This window comes from Scleropages formosus, chromosome 4 (assembly GCF_900964775.1).
Source record: "Scleropages formosus chromosome 4, fSclFor1.1, whole genome shotgun sequence".
Lineage (NCBI taxonomy): Eukaryota > Metazoa > Chordata > Actinopteri > Osteoglossiformes > Osteoglossidae > Scleropages > Scleropages formosus.
This window is the reverse complement of record NC_041809.1, coordinates 27,983,451-28,009,886: the sequence shown is the minus strand read 5'-3', so window position 1 is coordinate 28,009,886 and position 26,436 is coordinate 27,983,451. Positions and strand designations below refer to the sequence as shown.

Sequence of the window (26,436 nt, the reverse complement as noted above, 5' to 3'; positions counted from 1 at the left end):
CAGATGGTCGGTGGCTGACCGGTCCAGCTTCTCTTCCTCTGTGTAACAAGCAGACCTTCCCAAAGGCTCCCTGGCTGTTCACGCTTCACCCTTCAGGATCATCTGGTGTACAACCTCACCTGAGCCAGAGCTGTATCCATGTGGTACAGGTAATCTTTTCATGCTCATGAGTGACCAGAAACCTTTCCCTCTGTATTGGTGTTAATGTTAAGATTCATGCTGACCAGAAAAAAAGTGGTGAAATTAAATGTGGAACCAAACTTTGCTGAAGTTGCAGTTTAAATACATATTTTTGTGGAATACAAAGGACTCTAGTGTTTAACATTTCAGTTAGCACCAAGGAATGAGGACAGGAATAATCTGACTGGTTTTTCCTGTTGGAGATCAACATAAGCAAAACGAGAGTTTGTTTGTCAGATGGGAGACTCTTGCTGGGAGGAGGGGTATAAAAAGAAGCTAAACCAAAACAAAATGTTCTCTGCATGATGACTTCCATTTGATCATTGTTAGACCAGGTTTATACCAAGGACTGGTAAAAGCTGCCCTTCTTAAGCCCAGCCTGTTAGAAAGGTATCACAGCCCAAGGCCCCCACTGCCTTCACTTGTTTGTCCATCGTTGAATGACTGGAACCAGAGTGCACGCTGGGCGATGTGTTCCTGATGTCATTGCAACCAAAAGGTGCTCCTGATTAGTGTTTCTAACCCTTAGTCACAAGGGCTAGGAGGCATCTGCAAGTGATGGCTCTTTCCTGCCATTCTGGAGGGAAGGAGAGTCCAGTGTCTTAGCCGTCTTCCTGGGAGGGCACTGCTCAGGTAATTCATGTAGCGGAGGTTCATTGTACATGGCCACTGTGGGAGGACAAGGGAGTAATGAGCTGTTGTTATTCATTGGCTTAGAAGATTACATTGCTTCACATTGCTTATTTGTTTTGCAGAAGCTAACACTCAAAGCACTTGACCTAGCTGGCTATTTTACGGTTGACCCATTTGTATGGCTGGATAAGTACTGAAACATTACAAGAACTTTCCCCCAGTGATACATCATTGTTACTATTATTATTATTATTATTATTATTATTATTATTATTATTATGTTCCAGATGTATTTGAAAAGGTAAACGGATTGTCATACCATCAATGACTTTTGGGACAAAATGGCCGGCACCTTTTGTCTTCTTGACTCTATTCCCTTTCATGACTTGACCATCCCGGTTGATGCCAATATACCAGGACCGACCTGATTGACTCTGGCGGTACAGCATAGAGGAATAGGTGACATAGTAGTTTTCAAACACGCTCTCCTTGAACTTGCACTCTGGTGTGAAGTGTTCCTGGCAAAGACACGAGAAAACACGCATTTAGCCCATTCTGGTGCTCCTGCCTTAATTTGTATCTTAAGAAAAGCGTCTCATTGTTTGAGTAACGTCACCCTGCTGTTGTTTCATCGTCATGGACTTTGCTTTGGATCAGTGCTGACGCATATGACTATTGTCTTGCTCTTGGGACAATAACATCTTTCACTGTTGCTCTTCCATGTTTTACCAGGTCATGGAAATTATTTATCCACTGATCGATTCGGTGAGTCTGGCTCTAGATACTGAAAATGGGATGCTTAAAAGGGGTTCTGTAAAGTCAGAATGTCTGTGCTGTTTTTGTAGATGAAAGACGCAAGACCACTAAAAAAACAACTTCAACTTAGTGACAGTTGACTGTTAGATTCACTTCTGTCAAAACACCATTTTAGTGCAAAGCTGCTGTGAAAAACTGTTTTTTTTTTCTCTGAGTCCAGGAACAGAAAGTTAACTAAAACTGGCCAGTTTTACACCTCCTTTGGTCAGAGGATTAAAAATTTGATATCACATGCTCTTCCCTAATGGGTGAGTGAGTGCGTGTGGCTACCCTGCAATGGACTGGCACTCCATCCTGGGTGTACCCCCCTCTGCCTTGTGCCCAGTGATTCTGGGGTAGGCACTGGACCCCTGCAACCCTGAATAGGACAAGCAGTTAAGGAACATGGATGGATGAATTGATAGACCTATATAGCAAAAATAGTCCCCATGTCTAAGGAAATATGTCTTATTTAAAAGGAACTACAGCAACAGCATGGTGGCACAGCAGGCTTGGCTGGGTCCTTCTCTCTAGCGGGTCTGGGGTTCGAGTCCTGCTTAGGGTACCTTGCGGCAGACTGGTGTCTCGCCCTGGGTGTGTCCGCTCCCTCTCCAGCTTTGCACCTTATGTTGTCAGGTTAGGTTCCAGTTTGCTGTGACCCTGCTTGGGACAAGCGGTTTCAGACTGTGTATACAGCAATAATGGTGACTAAGGGCTTGAACTAGCAAACTTTTATTTACAAGTTCATATTTATTACTTGGGGTGCGGTGGCGCAGTGGGTTGGACCACAGCCCTGCTCTCTGGTGGGTCTGGGGTTCGAGTCCCGCTTGGGGTGCCTTGCGGTGGACTGGCGTCCCGTCCTGGGTGTGTCCCCTCCCCTTCCGCCCTGTGTTGCCGGGTAGGCTCTGGATCCCCGTGACCCCATATGGGACAAGCGGTTCTGACAATGTGTGTGTGTGTGTGTGTATTTACTACTTTTCAAAGTTAATTAGCAACAGAACACTATAGAACACTACTCTCAGTCATATCAGTCCTAATAATGTAAATTCTCCAAAGTAATGAAATTGTTCTTATACTACCTGTTGCCATGGCCTTTTGATAAATTGGCCCCAAATTGCATCTACAAGGAAAGAAATCAGGATAACCTTCTACTTTCTATGAAGAGTTACATGCTAATTACAGTCCATGACAGCAGATATATATAGGAAGTGACCAGTTGTACCCCATGATGAATGAAAAACCAGGACCAGGAGGCCATCTGGAACAGTGGTGGAATAGATGCAGACAGTAGACCACCTATTGTCTTCCTTTGCTCCACTCACTCTAGCAGCAAGAGCTTGTAACCTGACACCATGGCTGACTTTGGTCTCAATAATCAAGTCTTCCCCCTTAGACAAAGCAGGGATTCATTTATAGTCCAGGGTGCACTGGTCTAAACTTCTGTCTGACTGTCTGACTGAATGTTGTATAACACTGTATTTGTATTTGACAGCAGGTAGGGATTTCCCCTCAAGCTCATAAATGTTAAAGGCTTCTACCATCACATCACTAAAGCCTTATGAACCTCATGCCTGTTATCACTCTCAGCAATCAGCCTCCCTGCATCAACTCAACAAAATTAATTCCAATGAATTAAGGGACTGGGTGTCTTCGTGGCCAGAATCCTAACCTGAGGAGGAGGGGGGTTCTGCTTGTCAGTGCAGAGCCTCATTATCCTCCTCCTCATATCTTCTCATCCTGAGCTCAGAGCAGATGAGTGCACCATCCACTGCTTGTTACTGTCAGCAATACTCCTTAATAGGATAAATGTCTCTACACCCCTCCTATATTAAAATCCATTCCTGACTGTTCCCATTACTCTCACATTTGTCACATAGTGAAACACTTGTTACAGTATTTAATTCAATATGTAAAGAATGTTTTTAATGTGCTAAAATTCAGTCTTTACAAAATATCACTTAGAGCCCATGTTACTATTTTACAAACAGAATACATTCATATCCATGAGTGTTTCTTCTTCTGAATGTAATTCGCAGTGTAGGGATGATAGCAGTCACCCTGGGGTTTAAACCAGTATTATTACAATTGTTATGTAATAAAGTTATTTATAGCAAGAGAAACAGTAAAGAGGCCGTCTCTACTGGTCTGCACGTCACACTATGACATACTGTTCTCACATGAAACTTTTATTTCATTGTAGGGAATTAAGAGCATATTGAGGATGCATCAGCTTTGTTCAGATATTCCATAATGGTAAATCACAGAAAATTGACATGACTGTTAGATAAGAATAGAAGGAAGACATAGACTCCTATGCTGCAAAACATTTTGGGATAGGGCAAGGATGTGGGAGGTTTTCTTGGTTGTCCAGGACGTGACATCATTACCGCAAAGTAGCAGCATGTGTCACTATATCTTCTATTCTTTGGGCACTCTGCCACCCCCCATTTCCAAGCTGCATGTTCTATTGCCATTCCACACTGGACCATTACAATAATTTGAAACAGTTACTCTTCACCAATGAAAAAATAAAGCAGGTTTAGGAATACAGGTAAGATTTTGAAGACGACAGAATAGTGAAACTGTTGGAACTCAAAGGCAAGACCTGTCAGTGTTTTCTTGTGCAAATGCAGAGTTACTAGGGTTATATTTAAAAAGAAAGTGACATTTAGTGCACATATGGTGACATTCATAGGTAAAAATGATACACTCCAAGAAGGGCTAAAACCTCAGAGAACTCTTGTAGAGGCCCAGATCTAACCATCAGATCATCTATCGCCACCATCATCCATTTTTCATTCAGCTAGTGCATTCCTGGCCCTTTTAAATGAATAAAGTATTAGGGTGTTGAATTTATTGATGTAATATTTTTTCTGTAATTTCTTATTTGTCATTGTGAATTATTTCATGTATCTGAGGACAGGGATGGAAATATTATTTGAAAATGGGAGATTGCCACAGGGTGTTCTGAAACTTCAAACATTTTTTATTATTGTATGTGCATTTAATGGGTATCCATGAGTTTATTTGTAGCGTTTGTTTACAATTTGTGTGAGTTCAAAACTCACCGCATTTGATGTCTAAAGTCTCTGGGGAGAGTGAATTTTCACTGTTAAGCCAGTATGATCCTCAAACTCAAGACTAAGAGAGTGTCACAAATGACATTTACCGCAATGTTGTAAAGACCATTCCTTGTTCCAGGCCTGAGAGCCTCGGGGAAAAGGCACCATACATAGACTATCATAAAATTATATCAAAAGCAGAATTTTTTTATTTTATGAATACATTGCTGAGTTATTACCAGCAGAAGTTGAACAAGATCTGTAAGATGAATAAATAAACATTGAGGGAATGTTCCTCTTTGATGTCCACACCTCAATCTTTGTAACGTTTAAAATCATATGTCCACTGTCAAACCAAAACTATTTTTGTTAATAAATCATTGTACAAAATAGTAATTTTCAAGCTCAATAAACCAGTGAGTATAGCTTTTAAGTGTTTTATTGTAGTTTTCCATAGGACATCTTGGTTAAGAGTAGAGGGCCCAGTAACACCCCAGTTCAGTTATGCAATCCCTTCCATTTTTAATAGTGCTGTGATTACCAATAGCATTGTACTTGCTTACCAGAAAATTCTTTATGAACATTTTAAATAGACATATCCAGAAACCAACACAAACATGCATACATACACAAATGCTTTTTCTGTTGTGTACCGTGTTGTACCTGAACTTGGGAATATGTCCACCAACTATGTCACAATGTATAAAAGCTGAATAATACAGTTTCTCAGTTTATTTTTGGTTAGGTTCTGTTAAAAACACTGGAAACATAACATTTGCTGTAAGATTATTTTCAACAGGTCATGCAATGCATCTCAGTGTTCCTCTGTACGTGAAACACTGAGCATGAGACTAGAACTTCAGCTGTTGAGATGTCAGTCCTTCACGAGACTTTTTTTTTTTTATCTTTTATTAACTGAAAGGAACATTGCGTGTGTGTCATTTGCAACTGCATACATAATAAAATCTTCCACAAAATAACGACCAATTCGTTTGTTAGCATCTAGTCATGTTCAGTTTCCAAACAAAAAAGCACAATAATACACACTTCTACTTATCCACTGGGTAGTATGAGCTAAACTAAATAAAAATATGTTCTTACAGAGCTTCACAAAGCTGCCTCAACCTATTTGTCCTCCTTCCTGTCCCTCTTCATTACCCCCTTCCCTTGGAAGGCAATTTTGCTGCCACCTAACAACAAGAAATGGAAACCTAGGCCATTTTTGCGCTGAAACTAAGAATTTTTGAAAATAGAATGACGAAGGAAGTGCAATTAAAAATAAATAAAACTAAGAAATGCTCATATCTTTGAAAATTCGTAGCACGAGGTATGAGTGCAGTCGTTTCAAACAGATGTACTATTTATTATGACAGTTATGTAAGTCACTTATACATGAGGAGAAACTGGAGTTAAAGAGGTCATGCCATTGTGTGTGAGAAAAAAGCACCAACAAACAAGTCTACTAACCGGATTTGCATCGTTCGCGGAAATCATGCAAGGGGATGTGTGTCTGTTTATAATCCCACTCATCTATCTTCCTTCCCTGTGCACTTTGTTTTGACAGGGTGACAAGACAGATTCTCAATCCATGGGAGACTGCCCAGAATGTCAGTAGGTGACAGTTTCAATTTTTGGTGACTGGAGTGACGTGTTTTGTACCGTAATCTATCACACACTTCCAGAGTTTAAGGATGAGAGGGAACATGAGTGAGAGGGAACGAGAACATAACAGGAATTACAGTGGTCCTGGAAAAAGGATGAAGCAATACAGGAAAGGAGCAGGACAGTAGAATTAAATTTATAAATTGTAGCGTAGCAATGGTGGGCACAAGGACACATTTTTTTGTAGAATGATTCTGTCCACATTATCACACATCCAAACCATCTTCTGTTCATACTGTCACACTCCTACATGTTTAGTAAAGCTCTCAGTTAAAATGCCCTGGATTGGCCTGTCAGGGTACAAACAATAGAAACTATGTGGGCAGATACCTCTAACAGCGAGTGTTGTGCTGGAAACTTTCTGTACTGCTTAGTGCAACCTGTCTATAGTGCTTTCATAGGCAATGATCACAGGAACTGAATCAACTGGATTTTTACCACAAAGTTTTTAGTCCATATCCCAGTTATTACAGCATTCATCAAGGTATTTAATGTAGACTGTTCAAATGAATAAATAAATTGCTAAAAGTAGAAAACTCAGTCATGCAAAGCTCTAGATTTAGCTGTTGTATCCGTTAACTAGGAAAAAAATACAGTGTTAAGCAATCGTGCTATGGTATCTGTTGAGGTTTGGGTCCTAACTCATAGCTGATATATGGAAAGAAGTTCTGTTGAAAAAGACATTAAGCCCATGCCTACGCCACCTATATTTATCCACTTCTGTGTTGCCGTTTCCAGATTTTTCCTTCCGTTCTTTGCTGTTTTTCAACAAAATTCACATGGTTTAGTTTCTTAAAGTAGTTAAAATAATAGCAAAAACTCAGCACTCAGCTAGATGCCTGTTAGAGGGTAAACCTCTAAAAGCCTACCAGTTTATTACTCTCTCTCTGCCCTACTCAACCCGTATCCCTGTCTTGGGTTCCCACTTCTCTCTCATCGTTTTTCTCTCCTTGTCTCAATCTCCCAGTCTCTCTTTCTTTTCCCCTTAGTCCTTGCCTGCATCACACATCCTGTTTCTTCCCATCTCACTGTCTCCCACTTGCCTACCCATCTCTTTCTCACTTCTACTTTCCCTGAACCCCAATGTCTACCTATTTTCGTCTTCCTACTTCCCTGTCTGCCTGTTTTCGTCTTCCTGCTTCCCTGTCTCCTTCACCCTGCCCAGAGGGATTTCTGTACAGCACTCTCCTGAAAACTGGGTCAGGACAGGACTGAGCCCTATTTTTACCACCAAGTCATTTCCACAGTCTGCTCTCAGGTAGGCTGTGCCACAGATTCCTATACCTTCCTCCATTCTGCACCTAGCATTGTGTCAGCCCTGTCGGTCCTAGAACATTGTTTATTTTTTAAATTACATAGAAATATGCGGGTTAAAGGGGGTGCGGTGGCGCAGTGGGTTGGACCACGGTCCTGCTGTCCGGTGGGTCTGGGGTTCGAGTCCCGCTTGGGGTGCCTTGCGACGGACTGGCGTCCCGTCCTGGGTGTGTCCCCTCCCCCTCCAGCCTTACACCCTGTGTTGCTGAGTTGGGCTCCGGTTCCCCGTGACCCCGTATGGGACAAGCGGTTCTGAAAATGTGTGTGTGTGTGTATGCGGGTTAATAAAGCTGCCAGCACAGTGATCTTGAAGCACCTAGCAGACAGGAGAGGAAGGGGAGCTGAATGTATTAACCTGCTCAAGATGCTCAGCTTCTTCTCAAGTCCTATAGATACTTCAGTCCTCAGAACTATAACTCAGTCCCTTACTTCACACCATTGCAGGTTGATGGATGTACTGCGAACTAGGTACCTACAAGGCAAGACTTTGGGGTTGGATTGAGGGGCTCTGTTTTGGGTTAGACAAAACAGAACCCAAATGGACAGGTTCTATGGAAAGAGATCCACATGTGCTTAGAGCAGTTTCTTCCATGGGAAAACTCATGCACCATTTTCTTCAGTGACCTAATATGTTCTAAGAATGATCTTATTGTATAAAGTTTTGGAACAGCTGTATCACCTACTGTGCTGATCCTGTTATACTCCAATTCTTTCCTAATAACATTTGCTATGACATCTGTTCTCCTACTTTATTAGAAACTTCACTGGTAGACCCTTCATTTTTCAGCCTTAAAAGCCAAAAACTTTGGTTTGCAAATGCAAACCTGTCTGTTTTAATGGAGTATCTGTATAAGAATATTGTAATAATTGTGCACTTTTCTCAGAGTTTTTAATGTATCCAAGAGAAAAGAAATGAGATATCATTTCAGTACACTTGAGAATGTGCGTAAAAAGGGTGTTTAGGTGAAAAGTAAAATCAAAATAAAGGAGCAATCTTACGTGCACTGTGCAGTTGCAAAATCATGTATGAAATAATTTGCTCAGAAGACCTTCGTCATGGCATTGCGTGTACATGAACTGTGTACTTGTGCGATGTACGAGTTGACTTACAGAGGTGTACAGGTACCCTTCGCTGTTCATGGCGAGGTACAACCCAGTTTTGGTTCCCTGAATGGCCACAATCCTCAGGCCTACAGGAATCAGGTTGAACTGCGCTGCCAGAAACAAAGAGAGAGGAGTGTTGAGGAAAGAGTCCCTTAATAGCTATATGAACTACTGTAATGTTTTGTTCATGGAGCTGTTTATGGTTATTTTTCATAATTATTTATTCATTTAGCTGGAGCTTTTCAGTAAAGCTATTTACAATGATTAACCCATTTACATGGCTGAGTAATTATACTCCAATATGCTACCTGCTGCCCCAGGTGGTTGCTGTAATTAAACTGCAGTGGGAATTTGCTTTTATAAGACTCCTTTAGCGTGTCACTCCGGATCTTCACAAGGAGGACTGGGGTAAAGGGTGACACCGCAAAGAATTACCCTTTGACCTTTCTCAAAGACTGAATCCTTGTGGTGTGTGTTAAAAGTTTTAAGGCCTGTAACAGACTCCTGCCCATTGTCCCAGTCCATCCAGAGCCGGAGCAATTCTTACCTTACACTGGTAATTTAAGACACAGATTGTGTATCTCTGCTTATAAAGCACCTTAAATTCAATGGAACCGACACCAAACACAACAATTACACAACGTGAGGGAAAAGCCTTTGCTCAGTTTTGTGTCAGAGGGTGTGACGTGTTGGATCACTTGGGGAATGACTGCATTAACAAAAGGAATCACGACATGAAAGACTGAATATGCTGACAAACACATACAAACACACACACACACACACACACACACACACACACACACACACAGAAATTGTGCATTACTTAAGGTTTTTCCCAAATAGCTGGAATGAGAGACTTCACTTAGCATGACAAATTCAAACTGAAAATCTGGTTAAATCTCTCATGTCAAAAGACTCTATAAGGATTACATCCATAAAGCCCTTAAATTCCATCCACTAATGACAAACCAAAGAAAAAACATATCTGCTTCTGTTTCATTTCACAACTTTCAGCTTATTGTGCTGTGCAATAATTACACTGAAATATCCCTTGATTCCCGTTGATCTATTTGTTTTCCCTATAAAAGCCCAATTAACAGCACTGAACTTTGACCTTCTTTCACAGTTTTTCCTTTTCTTCTTGGTTCATTAAGAATGATCATTAGGATAGCCACAAGAAAGAGCTGATGTGTAGTGTATATTGTTTGGACCTTTGCGGACCTTTAACCCAGTGGTTACAGCTTACAGTCCCAGAAGGTAAAACTCTATTTAACATGAGTGCACAGATATAATTTTTACTGTAAAAATTGAATACAAATCAAAATTACTTGCAAATAAACATACAGACAAAAAGACACAATAAAGTGAGCCAGAGGGACAGACAAACAGCTATAGACAAACAGGTGTACACAAGGGTGGAAGGATGCAGACAGGTGGACAAAATTACACACATACTGACAGACAGGTGGACAGAAAGACGCACTTACAGAAACAGCTGCTCTCGTCCCTTGTGCCATCCAGGGTGCCATCTGGGTGCATCTGGAGGTAGAAGCCATGCTGGCAGTACAGACGGGTCACAATGCCTTTGAGCTGGGGTTCTGCAAAAGAAAAGGGTTTTTAAAAAAAAAAAAAGGGGGGAGGGGGTTCATAAGAGTACATTTGTAAGTGTTACAACAGTATAAGAATGCATACATCATACAAACATTACAGGCAAATTAAAAGTAATTAAAGTATTAATTTAATATAATTTTTTTTGATGTACCTCCTAATGCTTAGATTGATATAGTTCAAGAATTTTGCACAATGCTGTTTGAAACAGCTTGATACTGTTCGGAGGAATCCTTTAAAAGAGCTGGATCCACCCAAACACACCTGTAAGCGTAAGCCTGGTTTCTTAACCTCTACCTTTGATAATGCCCTAGTATCTGGACCCAGTATAAGACTCCTGCTAAACTGCTATAACAAAGCATTCAAATTAGCTGAACATGACCATGGCGCTTGTACAAATTTCATTAGAGAGTAACTGGAGGCAGGCAATGCTGAAGTTGTTCACGAGTGCCATGTGATGAAAGATATATGATCTGTGAAACCAAGGTTATTTGTGGTGGTGAGAGCAGAGAGAAGAGGGCTGAATGTTTTATGAACAGTGTTCCTCTTGCCAACTTTGTTCATTTGGAAAATGTCTTTTGTTTACTCTGCAGCCAAAAAGCCATTTGCTACAGTCCCTAGAGTTGGTGTCTCCAGTCTGAGGACACATATCTGTGGCTCATTTAGGCCAAAGGCAATGAGGCTGGGGGCGCAAGAGTGCACTCTCGGCCGTGTCCCAGCTACCGAGAGTCCGGTTCTCCTAGAAGAGAACTCAAACAGGGCCTGGCCAAATCCAGAACTCTGTCGACACAATCAAGCTTTAATGAGGTACATGAAATATGAATGAGAAAGTCTTTGTACTGAGGTGTCTGTGGTATAGAGTAGGCCATGCTTGTGGGCCTCGAAGAAAGGACAGAAAACGTTGAGTGACTGTTTGTACATAGGAACTGCAACTGGAGTCACTCAGTAACTGTCAGTAGATAATGGGATGTGTACCTCTCAGCAGCTGTTCATGGCAATTGTTACAGCAGTTAAAGCTTTGGTTTTCTGGTACACTGTCAATAAGTTCACCTGCAAACATAAATCCCCTAGCCTACTGCTGACATAGAGGAATGAATCCCTCCACCTGTTACTGATGCACAGACACCAACAGACTAAGTTCGCTGCAGTTATGAAGCCAAACTGCTGTTTTTGACTCATAGGTATGATTCCCTCCTGCTTTCTGCTGACAGACAGGTACAAATTAGATTCAAGTTCTAGTGACATATAGATACAGATTACCGCTTCTACTGATACACGAGTACGAATCCCCTACCCTGCTACTGGCATTCCAAAAACGACTCCACTGTAGCAATTACAGATTCCCTTGTCTTTTCGTTAAGTCTGACATGATGGGATTTTGCAAGCTCTTTGAGGCAAGCCACATGTGCTCAGTGTTGTTGTTCTTTGGGACCAGCAAGCCTATGTTACCATTTTCCCAATCCTTGGGCCCTTACTATGACTTTCTTTAGCTTCCCCTTCAAAGCTTGAAGCCACTGATAGGACAGTAAATTGATTCCTGGGGCTGAAAGTGTATCGCGCATGATTTCATCAGCATACACTCACATGGACACATTCCTCGAGGACCCAGATTTCTCTAGGGACTAATTTTGCATATTTGATTAGGAAAACCTTTAAGAGCTTCCAGCCGCCGCCTATTTTAACACCCACCTGAGCACAAGCACACACACACACATGCAGAAATGATCAAACAACAGTGAACAATGTTTGAGCCAGTGGTGTTTCTGCAGAAGGAAAAAGTAGGAAAATCTTGAAATGAAACAGGGGAAAGAATTTAGAATGAAAAGAGCCGGAAACAAAAGCGTGCAGATAAGAGAGCGACCGAAAACAGGGGAAGAGTGAAAGACTGGGGGAGAAGATAAAGAGAAGATGCAAAAGAGAGACACTGCCTGATGTTGAAACTATGTCGTTCCCCCTGTGTGATTTCATGGGGTGGAAGGTGAATAGAGAAAGGTAAGGCATTGGCAGGTTTAAATCTTCAACCCTTATACAGGTTTAGTGATCAGTGGGATAAAACCAAAGCTGGGTGTGCCAGAGAAGTGTGAGGTGGAGGTGGAGAGAAAGGGGGGAGAGTGGGAGGAGGGCACAGAGGGACAGCATGATTCATTCCATATTTGTGTTGTAGCAAGTTGTCAAGGCTAAAAGCTTGCAAAGTAAATTTGTTCCTATTGCTCTTAAACTCATGCACCACCCCTTGTGAAGCTATTGGAAGACACTTGTTTTTTGCTTGACGGTAAAGTAATAATAATGTCAGAAATCCACCAAGAAATGATATGCGTGTACCAAGTCTTTTGCTGACTCCTTATTAAATACTGCCCACTTAACGTGTTTCCATTGGAATGCGATGTATATTTGGCCCATACAAGTGAAATCTGTCATACTCGTGCCAGGATATCAGTGATGACTTTTGGACACAAAGCAGATTTCTGTGCAATGTGGATTATAAGTTTATTATGTACATGCATATTACATAAAACAATGCAGGGAAAAAATGAAAGCGAGTGCTGTTTGTGGACACATACAGTTTATGTTGAAACGCAAACTGGCAGCTCTAGATACATTCTATCCCCAGCAGCGCAATACGGAAGGTAATACAGAGTCCAAGACCAGTCACTGTATTGAAAATTGTCATTAAAAAGTAAAGAATGTGCAATCTCAGCCAAATAAACAAATAAATAAATATTGATTTCCCTTTTTCTTTCATTGCTGTTCTTGTCTTTTCTTCTCTTAACAGTACACATGAGTGTTTTTATGTTGAAATGGCACCCAGCTCGGTTACAAAGGCTGAACTCAGGTGTTCTGCTCCCTGGCTGAATGTCTGCAGCAAGGTTTTGTTTATTACACATTGTTGATAAACATCAGTTTCATTGCCCTCTATGTTATATTAGTTACTGTAGTCCACATGATTGCATCACGGTGTCATTTTGCAGTTTCTTAAACTACCCTCCGTTGATAGACTATCCTACAACACATACACCCTGTCTGTCTCTCTCTCTCTCTCTCTCTCTCTCTCTCTCTCTCTCTCTCACTTTTTTATATTCCCATTTACTCTACTTGACATTGACCCTGGCAGTTAACTTTGCAGTGGCTAGAAATGGGGGGGCGGGGGGGAGGAACGACCACTCAGGGTCAATCAGCATTGCTCACGGATTGCACTGCCATTTTGACAAGAAATACTAATATTCTGGAGACATCCTCCCTGTGGCAGGAGAGAAGGGAAGAGAGTGATTATGTGCCTGCTTGTTCAACCATCTACAAAGACTCCACTCTATTGCTGTGCTTCCAGTGACAGCCCTCCCCCATCTCTGATTTACAGTATGGCCTTATCCCTCTCTCTGTCAATGTAATCTCACGCATCAGTACCCTGTAATTATCCTGTTTAGGTGGGGATTCTTTACTCCTGTAAATTCAGTCCAAAACTGCTACACGTCGTGCTCCTAAATATTACCATTTCGGTTTATTCCTTCATTATAAACAGATAATTAATAGGTCATAATGAAATGCGATTAACAGCAGCTCTTTGACAGGTTAAAGTGAAATATTTTAAAGAGATGCTTCCTGACTGGTGAGACTGAATCGTTATGTTTCTGCTCAGGTCAGCGTGAAACACACTAAACAGTGTATTGCTGATGGATCCGAGCGAAATGCAAAACAAAGAGTTCCTTTGATTGGTCACAATGAAGCAGACTTAAACTGCAGGTCTCTGACAGGTCAGCGTGAAGCACACTAGTAGGGGTCTACTGGGTCAGAGTGAGAAAAGGAATAGAACTGAGCTGCAACAAACTCAGTGATGTCTACAAATCACAAGGGGGCATTCCTCCCTCTCTGGGATTCCCCTGCAGGCGGCTACTTTGCCGTCTCCTACCTTTCTTCTGTAGACATGGGAATAAGTGTCTCCTACCAGCTCCACAGCCTCCCTGTCCTCAAGACTCCAGAAGAGGTCTGCGTGCCTAATCCGTCAATTTTGTTATGAATTAGAAAAAGACTTCTATAATTCATATGCTATTTTTCACCTGGGGGCACGGTGATGCAGCGGGTTTGGCTGGGTCTTGTTCTCTGGCAGGTCTGGGGTTCAAGTCCTGCGTGGGGTTCCTTGTGATGGACTGGCATCCTGTCCTGGGCGCATCCCCTCCCCCTCCAGCCTTGCGCCCTGTGTTGCCGGGCTAGGCTCTGGTTTGCTGCGACCCCGTGTGTGTGTGTATTTTTCACCTAAAAAAACTTGCTGGTGCTCCATTAGTGTAGCTCACCTAATGTCACTGCGCTGTTCACTTCTGTTGCTCCCCTGTTGTCACTTGCTGCAAGTGATCACTTGGTCACTCCCTATTGGTAACCGCTTGTCCAGATCAGGGTATCTGATACATACAGGGTATCTCTTATCATTACTTAATTCTGTCCAACATAGTTTTCTTCAAAACTAATTAGACTGGGCTAAGGAACTACAGGAATAGGTGGGACATGGCTAGTGAAAAAAATACATGAAAATCACTCAAAGCAACAGTAAACAAGCACTGAAGAACAGGCTTTACAGGACTAATGACAGGCAGACAATGGAACTGAATTTAAAAGTCTGGGATGTCCTAGACAGGACAACTTTATTGTATAGGTTGAGTTGTTGGTTTTCTAGACATTAGAGGAATTTCAACTGATGTCAGTCTAACAAGAGCATTTGAAAGAAAAAAAAACTCTAGTAAAGACCAGGCCTGTACTTCAGCCATCTGATTTTTTTCAGTTACCTCTCTTCACACCCACTATTTCCATTGGGAAACACTAGAAAATATTAAAGTGGATAACTATCATCACTTTTTTAATAAAAAAAAAAAAAACTTTTCTCATTATATTTGTTCTGCCTAGAGTACTCAGGGGTCTCAAGAATAACTACAGCATATTGAGCCCAGTACAGGGAGTCCTCATCTTATGGCATAAGCCATTTATGACATCACAGATTTATGACAGGTGTCCTATCAACCTTATTGTATTGAGTCCCGTCATTTGGTTGTAGCGTTCAACAGCAAGCGCTCCATCTGATGCACAATAACGGCTGGTAGCATATTTCTTATTGACTCAGTCAGTGTGTCTATCGGTGATCGCACTTTATTTACAAAAACATTGTTTTATTTACAGAACGTTTCCTTTGTGTTTCCATTCAAATTCGTTCGCAAGCAAAAACAATCTGGTGTGTTTTCTGGCGGTAAGGAAAGACAAAGGCAGAAGAAATGAAAGTGAAAATGATGCTGCAACATTAAGATATAACCTTATTTTTATTCACACCCTTATTGTTCAGCATTAGTATTATTTAACATGAAAAATGTGTGAAATTAGTGAAAGAATTAAAGCCCTGTTATTAAAAAATGTAGAATTCTTGCACATTCATATATCCTTATGGTTTAAATGATAGCGTATAAGGGGATTTGTGATGTACGACGAAGTAAAACATGATAAAGACCTGAGATCGTAGCCCTGTGGTAAGTCAAGGACTGCTCGTACAAAGTGAAGAACCAGGTGCTGCCACATAGATAATAGGAGGTGTGCTCTCCAAACACATCAATAAGAATAGGTTAAGATGTTAAGAGAGACTGGGTTAGGGAAAGAAATAACTCCATGATGTCAGGTAGACTGTTTACTTTCCTGAATTTACGTTCTTCTTTTCTGAAATCAGAACGGGGGAGTTGCAGAAAACTCCCAGGTGTGCTGTGCTGTCAGTCTGGGCTAGAGCTGCCTGCCCCCCACCTGGAGTCCTCCTCACGCTGTTCTGCTGACACAGCAGAATAGCTGGGCCAGAAGCGCTGGCTGCATCACCCCTCCCCCATCCCCCCACCCCCCACCCCCCACCGAGGCCAAACACATTGAATGAGTGGCAACGCTTCAGCCGCATGCCGCAGTGAAAGCTCTGGTTTTTGCAGTCCCACATCATCATGACAGCTCTCGTAGGGGTGTTCCCAGCACGGGCAGACATGTAGCAGAAAAGCACACAAGGGGAACAACAGGCAGCCCTGCAAGTCCTTCGTGAGCCGCAGTGCTGGGAATCACACGTTATAAGAACATGGGTCCAGTGGGACTGGGAATTTCTGCCTCACAGCTTACCTGAGATTAAATACCAGAAATCATCAGCTGTATGTAAATACGCACCTTCGTATATCTGGAAATACATGTGTGCTTAAATAATACATATTTTCATAATATTTGTTTCCAAATCTGTATGTATGTTTGTGACTAAGTGCTTCCCAACAGCATTTTAGCGATTTATGTTTTATCACTTAGCGTTTACAAAGGGCTTTTCCTTTTGCTACCTGTCTTTCTCCCCATTTTTTCATACTTCTCCAGGGGATGAGTATCCCCTTCTGCTCCTCTCCCACTCTAGTTCTCTAACTTTCTTTCCTCTATCACTGGTTCATTTCCCTCTGAGTAGAGGTCGTACCAAATTTGTCCTTGTCAAGTCTGATCAAAATATCTTCCAATTCTGTTTCAGCTGCGGAGTGCGAGAGGTTACTTGGGCATTATTCTGAATTCAGGTCACCAAGCCAGAGAAAAGGATAGATGAGTATTTACAGACCAATCCTCTGTGTGTTCTTCATGGAGTAAATAAGACTGAGGTCAATGAAGAGACACATTAAAGAGGTACAGTGTAAGTCAGTTCCGGTTGTGTCTAAGCTGGTTGGACCAGCCCTTGGCATTGACAAAATATTTCCGTTTCCTTTCTAGAGATGTCTTAGGTCTGACGAAGGTCGTGTCTTTTCTGAATTCTTCAGAAAACCTGGTCATCTGAAATTCTTTCTGTTCATACTGGACCCTAGTTTTAAGATGACACCTAACCTTTAACCAACCTCGAAATTTACCCAGCCCTTAGAATGGCACTACGCATCCACGAATACAAGTGTCCGTCTCTTATTGTCTGTTCTTCAGAGATAATTCTTCAGAGATTACAAAACCGAGTCCAATCTTTTTCATTACATAATGGCATAAGCTGCATCTAAGCTGCTCTCCTATCAGGAAGAATTATCAGCTGTGTTTGGGCTCAGCCTGACTGGAAGATTTAATTGAAAATAGGAACACGTGCAGACTAGCATCCCCCTTAGTACCACCTATGACAGAAAGAGATTAGGTCTGCAAGGTCACCAGTACTTTCTCTCCAATCATACTTACACCAGTTTGAGAACACTGGCTTCTTTAAACTGGGATGAGAGCACCGACTGGAGAACACCGAAAAGAAACCACAGGGGAGAGACCAATGAGTAAAGAAATGCTTGCTCTGGCAGTACAAGTGCCCCTTTCACTCTTTCATCATTTTGATTTGTTTTGGTCATTTTTCTTTACTGTTTCATCAGCAGACACCTCTGTGTTGTCCAGCCTTCTCCATGTGTACACCAGGAAATATTCAGAGGCAGTACCGTCTTGTCACACCAAATCATGTGAGCTTATAACTTTTTCCACATAGGCCACAGTAACCAGCAATGTGCAGAAAAATCAAGTGAATGGAAAAGCATGGCTTCAGTACCAAACATGTCCCCAAAAAAAGTGTCTTTAAATATTTCCCATGACATCTTTCACAATCTGCGACACGGCTCCAAACACTAGCAAATTCCCCACCAGTTCTTGCAAAATAAATCCTATTATGCCACACTCAGACTAGGGTTTGATTTAACAAAGTAGGATCTGGAGTGTGCCGACTTCAAATTATCATAATATTAAAGAGTATAAGTAATTTTAATTGCTCTAAGTCCAAGTGTATTTGACAGTAATGTATTCAGGTGCTAAAACGTGTCACTTTCCTTGCGCTATGCAGTGTTAGCAGAAAGATGCCATTCCCCTGAAGTGGGAGGCTATTCATTTCTTTAGTTGTTAAATTGTGCTGGCACTGAAATGCAAAAGACAAGCAAAGTAAAAAAGTTCCACAGACCTTAAAGAGTTGCTCTGCAAACTGAAGAGGGTGAGCAAAGTAAAATGAATGGACAGGCGCATTAAGAGAGCAGCAGCACAAAGGGAAAACGAAATTCTAAATTCAACAGAAAGCTAAACCGAGCCAGAGGCAGATAGGTGGGATCAGTAGCTGAGTGAGATAAGGTCAGTTTCTACACTTAAATCATTTACTTTGGGACTTTCTAAAACAATGTGAAAATTCTTTACCTGGTTGAACATGGTTAAAGTTAAACCTAGAAACACAGAACGTTGCAGGACTGTTGACCAAAAACAAGGACATATCTAAAGCAGAAAGCTGCTGCAGGCATTGTCAATAGACATTTAATCCTAATAATTAAAACGCTTAAACGTCCTTAATTCTTTTGCTTAACCACTCTTTTGGTTTGAAGAGATTCTCTATGTAGTTTGCTGTTTCCTTTTTATTTTGCCATACTTCTATAGCTTGCTTGCCTTTGCACTTCAAGGCCATTCAGCGATACTTCATGTGAATGAGCTAAGAATAAGGCCACATCTAGCTGGCAGGAAGGCAAATAAAAACAAACCAAGGCTTTGCAGAGGTATGCAGAATGGCCCTGCTCATTTCCATTAGTCTGTTTTCAGTGAAACAGCTCAATTTCTCAGCTGACAGAGCAAGAATCATAAACTGTTGTAATATGGCAATTTATTAATTATTGACTCATTTGTACACAGCAAGCCCTTCAGTTTTGGGTTAGAGCAGACTAAGCAGAAGGACTAAGCTGAGCTAATTCTTTGGGGCTCTGTTAGAGTAGCTTTCAAAGGGTAGTTTGGTCCAGATCTACAGGACTCCTCATGGGAAGTTTTCTTAAGTTGTTCTGGACTAAGCCTTCCAGGGTTGATTTACTGAGCCATTGAGGACCACTGTGGGAGCTAGTATGCAAATGATTCATGGTAACAACTAGCTCTGTGAGGGTAATGTGCTCTCATCCCAGTCATCACTATGGTGATGATGCAGTTCTGCTCCGGCGGATTCACATCCAGCTGCAAGAGCAAAATCTGGGCCCCACCCTCCCAGGGCAGTTGCTGCAGGAGCCATACTATACCAGGCGTCTTATCAGATGTTGTGGAGTCAGCGAGTCTGGGGCCTGGACCTCACGGTCAGCTGAATGCTATCTTCTGCAGCGTCTCCTTGTGACCTGGTCACACTTCTGCAAACAATTGAAGATTCAAGGCACACAGCACTTTCTGTCACTCAGTCAATACAGCTGACAGGCGAGTGCTGAGGTGTTACTACAATGCACTGAAGCCTCTTCTTTTTTTCCCTATCAAGGTACCCTCAAGATATCGCCAAGTTGTTTCTTCTACCTGAAAACAGGGTATCACAAGGTTACCCGCCAAAAACTGTGAATTTATTGCCCTACACAATCGGTGATCTTTGACTGTATTGACTTCTCAGAGCAATTCATTCCAGATTTTTCCACACTGGCACTCCAGGTGCTTCCGCTCTTTAGCCAGACACGATGCAAATAGACAGGAGAGACTTTGTATGCTCCACTAGTTATTCAGCGCTAATGAAGCAGAAATCTTTTACATTATTTATTTGTTTAACAAGCACTTTTTGCCAAAACTTTAAAATTAGCTTACAGTTTTACTCATTTATGTTGGTGCTTTTTTTTTTTTTTTGAAGCAATTCAGGTTGAGTATGCTTTATTAATTGTAGAACAGCAGTTTCCCCTCTCATGATTTGAACCTGCAATCTGCTGGTTACAAGTCCAGGTTCATAAGCACTACATCAGCTGAACCTCACAGTGGTATTCAAGCTGTTGGGATGGAATCTGGATGAAATGGAGTACCGGAGATTAATGTGTGTTTTACATCAATGATTGAAAACGAAGTATTCACGCAAGAGTCCCATCACAGAGAACAGCAACAGGAAGGGATAAACCAGGCTAAACCAGGCCATCTGACAGGGTCATAGCTGTGATGTCTTGTCTAGCAAAGACAGAAAGCTTTTTTCCCCTCTCACAGTTGTCCTTAGGTCCCCCAGTATAAGTCAGATGAGGAGTGGTTTGGGAAAGACAGTTGAGGGATAAGTCTCTTAATGTTGGGCAAGGCCTCTGCTGCAAGTGCAGGGCAAAGTATTAATTAGGACAAGGGAAATGCATGATTATTCTTTCACAATGACTGTTGCCATTGGCTGTCTTCTGCTCGAGTGACTATTTCTGAGTACAGGAGTTGTTACATTGGGGATCTGACCCAGAGGGATCCTTCAGCACAGGCAATAGGAGTGTAGGAAATAGGAGCACTGTGTAGTAAATGAAAGTTTATATCACAAGCCCAAACGTATACGCTCTTCAAGAATACTGACGGAAGTGTGCTCAAACTTTGAAAATCTTCATGACTACGCTCAGCTCTCATACAAAGAGGTCCTATGCACTGAAAAACCACTACAACAGCTTACAAACATATAGTGGATATAGTGGGTTCAATGTTTTATGTGAGTCCATGCGATTTCAAGAAAAAATTCCATGTATCCTCAAGTATTTTTTTGTTTAAATTATGTGGCATGAGTCAAAATAATGCAAATCAAATAGTTTCCCCATTGGCTCCATACATGTCCTGCATGCAATCTTGAAAAGATGCAAAGAGGGTATAACACACACATGTAGTCCGTCCCCTATAGGTCATTCCCAACAACTCAACTGCCATCCTTGCTTATCGGTTAAGAGCCGTCGTTCAACCCAACAACAAAGCAAACATTAAAAACTCATGGGAACTTTTAATAGAATCATACATAATGAATTCATTTTGCAATGTAGAAAAACAATCATGCTTAGTGAAATTCAACCTAGCAGAACGGTATCCTCTCAATTTTGTGTGGTCCAGGGAGGAGCGGCACATGGCACATGCAGAGGAGCAGAACCATCTAATCATACCAGTAAACAATGAACCCATGTATTATCCCACGGTGTTAATCAGAAACACAACTAAAGTACTGCATTCAATAACTTATAATTGTTATTCATTTATTTAGTTCATGCTTTTCTCCAAAGTGACTTACAGTGCTAAGCTACGCAAAATTATTTACCCATTCATCCAGGATATTTTCTACCGGATCAGTTCAGGGTAGGGGACAGGAGCCCAAAATTCTGCTCTCTTCCAGAGAGCATTGATTTTTTTTTTTTAAAACAAATTCTGTGCAGCTGAGAAATCTGGCAGCAGCAGGGTGACTAATGATGTATTAAAGCTGAAACAGAAGCAAACAAAACCCACTGAACAGAAGTAATGGTTAGGGCTAGATTTAGGGCTATCATGGCTCGTCCCTGGTGGCCCTTGGGCAGTCCCATTACCACTAAGGGATGCTCCAGTGCAATCCGCTGCTGAATCGTTTTTCCCACAGAGCTCTTGAAAAAGACAAAAGGACAAGCAGATGTCCTTTTGAAGATAAACACTGTTGTCCTTTCTTCTCCAGTGCAGGCCTGTGATATGAAATCTTTACGGTTTTCAGCTGGCTGAGTGAACCGTACAGTCCTCTTGGTAACTGCGTTGAACTAACAGAATACAATGAGGAGCACTGTCAATACAACAAGGATGACAGGATCAGAACAAAATCATTGCTGGAAGCCCAGCCTTTGTGCCAGCCTGAGAAAGTGTCTCATGACATATTTAAAAGCAGAATGGACTCATTTCTTTGCTTTGCAGCTTTGTGACGGTATTCACCTCATGTACACCCCACCTTCCCAAACCACCACCTCATACAGCTAGGCTGCAAGCATTCCCTTGGAGGGCCCAGCAAGAGTTCATAGAAACGAACATACCATCCAAGTTTCTTCCACAAAACTCATGTTGAGTCAGTGTTTTGGTTTGGTGCCTGAGATTTCACTGCACTATTAACAGCTAGCATAACGCCACTTTGGCTCACTTTGTTATTGCTATGTGGGACACTTTCTGCTCCAGAATCACCCATGGCACCAGCATGTGTACAACACAGGCGGGGACATGGGTGGCAAGAGGCTCACAGTAAGCACAGTAAACGAAGATTGCAGTTTGATCCCACCCCTCCTCCTAGCGACCTGGTTTCTCCAACGAAACCAGCCGCTCCTTTTAAAGTGTGACAGAAATGAGGTTTTCTGTCATCTTTCCCCTTTTTTCATTCCTCATTGGATGGAACAACCTTGAAAAGGGTAAATCACCACAACATTGGTTCTCAAGGGGCTTGTCCACCCAGTGGAGCAATGAAGGGATGGTAAGTGGAGTCACTGGCTCAGGGGTTTTGTGGAAATGTCGGAAAATCGGTTATTTCTGAATTGTCCATTTGGATGTTCACTAAAGTAGTTGAGGGTCACTGCTTTATACAGGGATTCAGCAGCATTTCCTTTCCAGGGACTTCAATCAGCCTAGCACTAGGTGACTTTCATACTAAAATTTGACGATATGCTTAGAGTGCACTGATCACATGGCAATAACTGGCAATTATTTTAATTTGGCCAGCACCTAGTAAACCCCAAGTTTGTATTTGCATATCACTGGAATTTCAGCATTCTTTGTTTTTCTGTGGAAAATCAGAACAAAAAAGTGGCACAAAACAATAAAGAGAGAAACTGACAATCTAATAGAAAATAACTCATTTCCGACCTGCCTTGGTCCTTGATGAATATCAGATTTAACAAAAGTAATAACCAGAAGAAGCAGTTTGATGAGGTTAATGTGTGTGTTTGTGAGCTTGAAACCTTTTAAAACAAGTTACCGTTCTAGTTGCAGCATTACTGCAAATGCATCGCAATAATGTTGCATCCAATCACTGTATTCTACACAAGTCAAGTTGATCAGAGGAAAGCGAGAGAACCAAATATATCTCCTTTTATTTTCAGGACTGTTTCAGAACGAAACCTAGAAGCTTAGGCCGAAAGGGTCCATAAAGTCAGTCCACAAGTTGACTGACGGAAGAAAAAACAAATTGCCATGGAACTGAAAGTTGAGAAAGCAGGGTTTTAATTTCTTTCACAACCACCCACTCTCTTGGCTTTTGAACATGTAGTGCGGTTAATGCAATCAAGTAGTACTCATTGGCAGCTTGGTGCTTTGTCAAGGCTTACTGTAGCCATGCTATCAAACTCAGACTTGCATTCAAACACACAGATACACACGTGCACAAAGTTGCACACCTTCACACAGCCTGACAGACGGATTCCAATACTGCACACTTTCGCACGCACATTTCCTCACTCGTACATGCTCTTGTTTCACACACATTTAAATTGCAGACAGATACAGTACACAGAAAGAAATGATTTTGAAGGAAATTCATTCTCAGAAAGAATAGCATACACACATTAATACACTATCATTGTGTGCTACACAAATACATTTCCACACACTTTCTCACACATATTCAGCTGCACAGGTGTATATACATTCCTTCCTAGACTCTTCCTGACCCAAACATACATTTCACACATTTACGCAATTCAGACTACTAGGAGACCACAGCTCTTTTTCAGTTATTGAATCTTGCGTTATAATCACTGTTCGTTCCCAAATCACTACACCTTTCCCATTAGTCCGGTTTAATGGCTGCAATTCATTCCCCATCCCTAACTGTAGTATAACAATCACGTGTAATTGCCTATCACTGCATCCTGCATAGTAATCACTACTCATTCCCCATACTGAGTCCAGTTTATTAATTTCTCCTCCCAGTTAGTGAGCTGAACGTAGTCATTATTTCTTGTCTCTCAGCATGTTGTTTCCCAGTGTCATTAACCTAGTCCTGTGCTACTTGTTAAAGCAAGGTCTTCCAGAGAAAAAGGAGCTTAAGTCCCACAGAGATGACACAATGCAGCATGTAAGTGAGCAGAAGAATTCCATTAGGAGGCTAAATAACAAAACACAAAAAACAATCATTGGTAAACAGAATCTTAAGGGCAGTTCCCCCAGAGAGAAAGAGGGTCTCTCCCCAGATCTCTCTACAAAAGAATAAGTGAAATAATACCATACTGTCAAGAAAAATGCTTGTAATCAATCTAGGCCTTTCAAAGCCAATAAAGCAAGGTGTTATTCTCCTGTGCAGGAAAATCATGTTCTAGATCAAAACCATTTGTTCTCATTTGCCCAATAAGTAGGGAGGGCACAGCTGCAACCTTTAAAACATACCAGAAAAGACGATGGAAAGAGTTCAATAAAGGGGTGTTTTGGTCAAGGGAAGACTATTGTACAACTGCACCATCCAACTGTCAAGGAAAGAATATCATTATATTTTCCTAAACATATGTGCCACATTTCGTATTACACTATTTTATAACTAAATGACAAGGATGGGTGTTACTGATGCCCATAATCAAACTTAATAATCTGTGTTTTTATGCCACGTCATTAATGACGACAACGAAAAATTGTATTCACAGAAGGAAACTGTCATTGTTTTTGATTCCTATATTTCACCACGACCTTGCGTAGTTGTGAACATCCTCAATCAGAGATGTTTTCCCAGACACATTCAGTCACAGGGCTTTGAAAGGGGAAAGAAAAGATCCGAGGCATTTTGCCAAATGCTTTGGAAATTCCTGAGCCCCACGAGATGCATACACTTACATAATCACCACCCAGCGCACAAGTAAGGGACCACAAAGTGTTGCTATCCGTAAGATACATGTCCAACTGAGGGAGAAAGAGTACTTCTTCAGATATGGTCAGACTTTCAAAACAACAGCTATAAAGCTTGAAGATGCTTAGAGCAACTTCAAGCACAATATATTCTATATTCTCCTACCCATTTATTCAGATGTACACTAAAGCAATTTAGTTTCACCTAGCTCTAAGGTAAGACAGCAGTTCCTCTCCTGAGATTGAAACCGACAACTTAAAGGATGCCATCAGTTTCCTCCATCACAACACTCAGCCTTCCAGAAAGAAAATGCACATGAGCTCGGTTTTCAGTTTCAGTTGGAACTGAATGGGAAGTTAGAGTTTAGGGTGTAGGTGGAGATCCAGTTGAGGGCAGCGTTAGAGGTGAAGGAGGAAGTGGAGATGGAGATGAGTAAGAAGAAGAGTTTGAGGTGAATACTGACTGCAGATGGAGGTGGAGCACTTGCACTTACCAGGCCGTTTCTGGGTGCGTCCCCTGCTGCCGCTGCAGAGCCGCACCTTGGAGATGAGCACCAAGATCTGCTTCTGGCAGAGTGACTTGTTGCTCTTGGGGCAGGGCCTGCGTTTGCTGCTCACTGGTCGGTTGGCCTGCTCGTCTTTTACTGCCCGCTTCTGCCGAATCAAGGAACTGGCAAGGGCTGCCATCTTCCCCTTCCCTCAACCCCTGTCCACAACCCCTTAACCCCAAGAGGAGTGGAGAAGAAGGGCTGAGAGAAAAGCAGAGACTTTGACTTTGGGGGACCAGGCAGCTGCAGGTGGTGTTTTGTGGCTGGTCAGTTTCCTTGTTGGCGCTTTGAAATCGCTGAGCAGAAATCAAGATGGAACGCTTGGAACCCAACAAGTTACACTGTCAGGAAAATGTAAGGCGATGGAGAAGATGTGATAAGGACCTGCCAGCGTATTCCCACATCTGACCGATACCCTTTCCCACCTGCTTTCCTCAGCTGCCACTCTGTGGACTGATGGAACTATGCCGACAAGTTTCCACTTCTGTCAGCACGACGAACCGAAAACCAGCTCCTTCTCAAATTAAACAGTCAGAAGAGATCAGTCCCTTGTTTTAAGTGAAAACCCTTCTGCTGCTTAAAAACACAAAGGTTAAAGGATCAAAATTAAAAGGAAGGGAAGGTGATCACACTCCATTTGCCTTCTCCCCAACTTTTGTAGTAAAAAAAGAGAAGAAACAAAACAAGGGGGGGAGATGGAGCAGTTATCCTGGGCCGTCCCTTCGGTCGTCCCCATTAGCCTGGCACCCTCAGCACAGAGCTGCGGGGGGTTGTGTGGAAATCCCAGCAGCGCCCAGAGACAAAGGTGACATTCAGAAGCCTTCGGGGGGGGTCCACCGTTCTGTACTCCTCAGAGGCGAGGTTTCAACACCGCAGGCGAAAAGTCCTCCAGGCAGTGCACCGGCGGAGCTCCCAGAGCCTCAACAGTGTCCTTCAGAAACACAGCGGAGGAGCAAGAGAGAGGGGCAGAGATGGAGAGAGGGAGAAGGAGGGAACAAGAACGGGGGAGGGGG

General features: G+C 42.1%; 1 protein-coding gene across 1 annotated transcript; it reads right to left on the bottom strand.

Moving 5' to 3' along the window:
• Window positions 1–662: 662 nt before the first annotated feature.
• On the bottom strand, window positions 663–25,562 carry fgf11b (fibroblast growth factor 11b). Its single transcript, XM_018751794.1, has 5 exons — window positions 25,370–25,562; window positions 10,241–10,351; window positions 8,757–8,860; window positions 1,133–1,331; window positions 663–849 (listed from the first exon to the last, which is right to left on the bottom strand). The coding sequence occupies exons 1-5, from the start codon at window positions 25,560–25,562 to the stop codon at window positions 719–721; spliced, it is 738 nt and encodes a 245-aa protein (XP_018607310.1). The 3' UTR covers window positions 663–718.
• Between the last annotated feature and the right edge of the window lie 874 nt (window positions 25,563–26,436).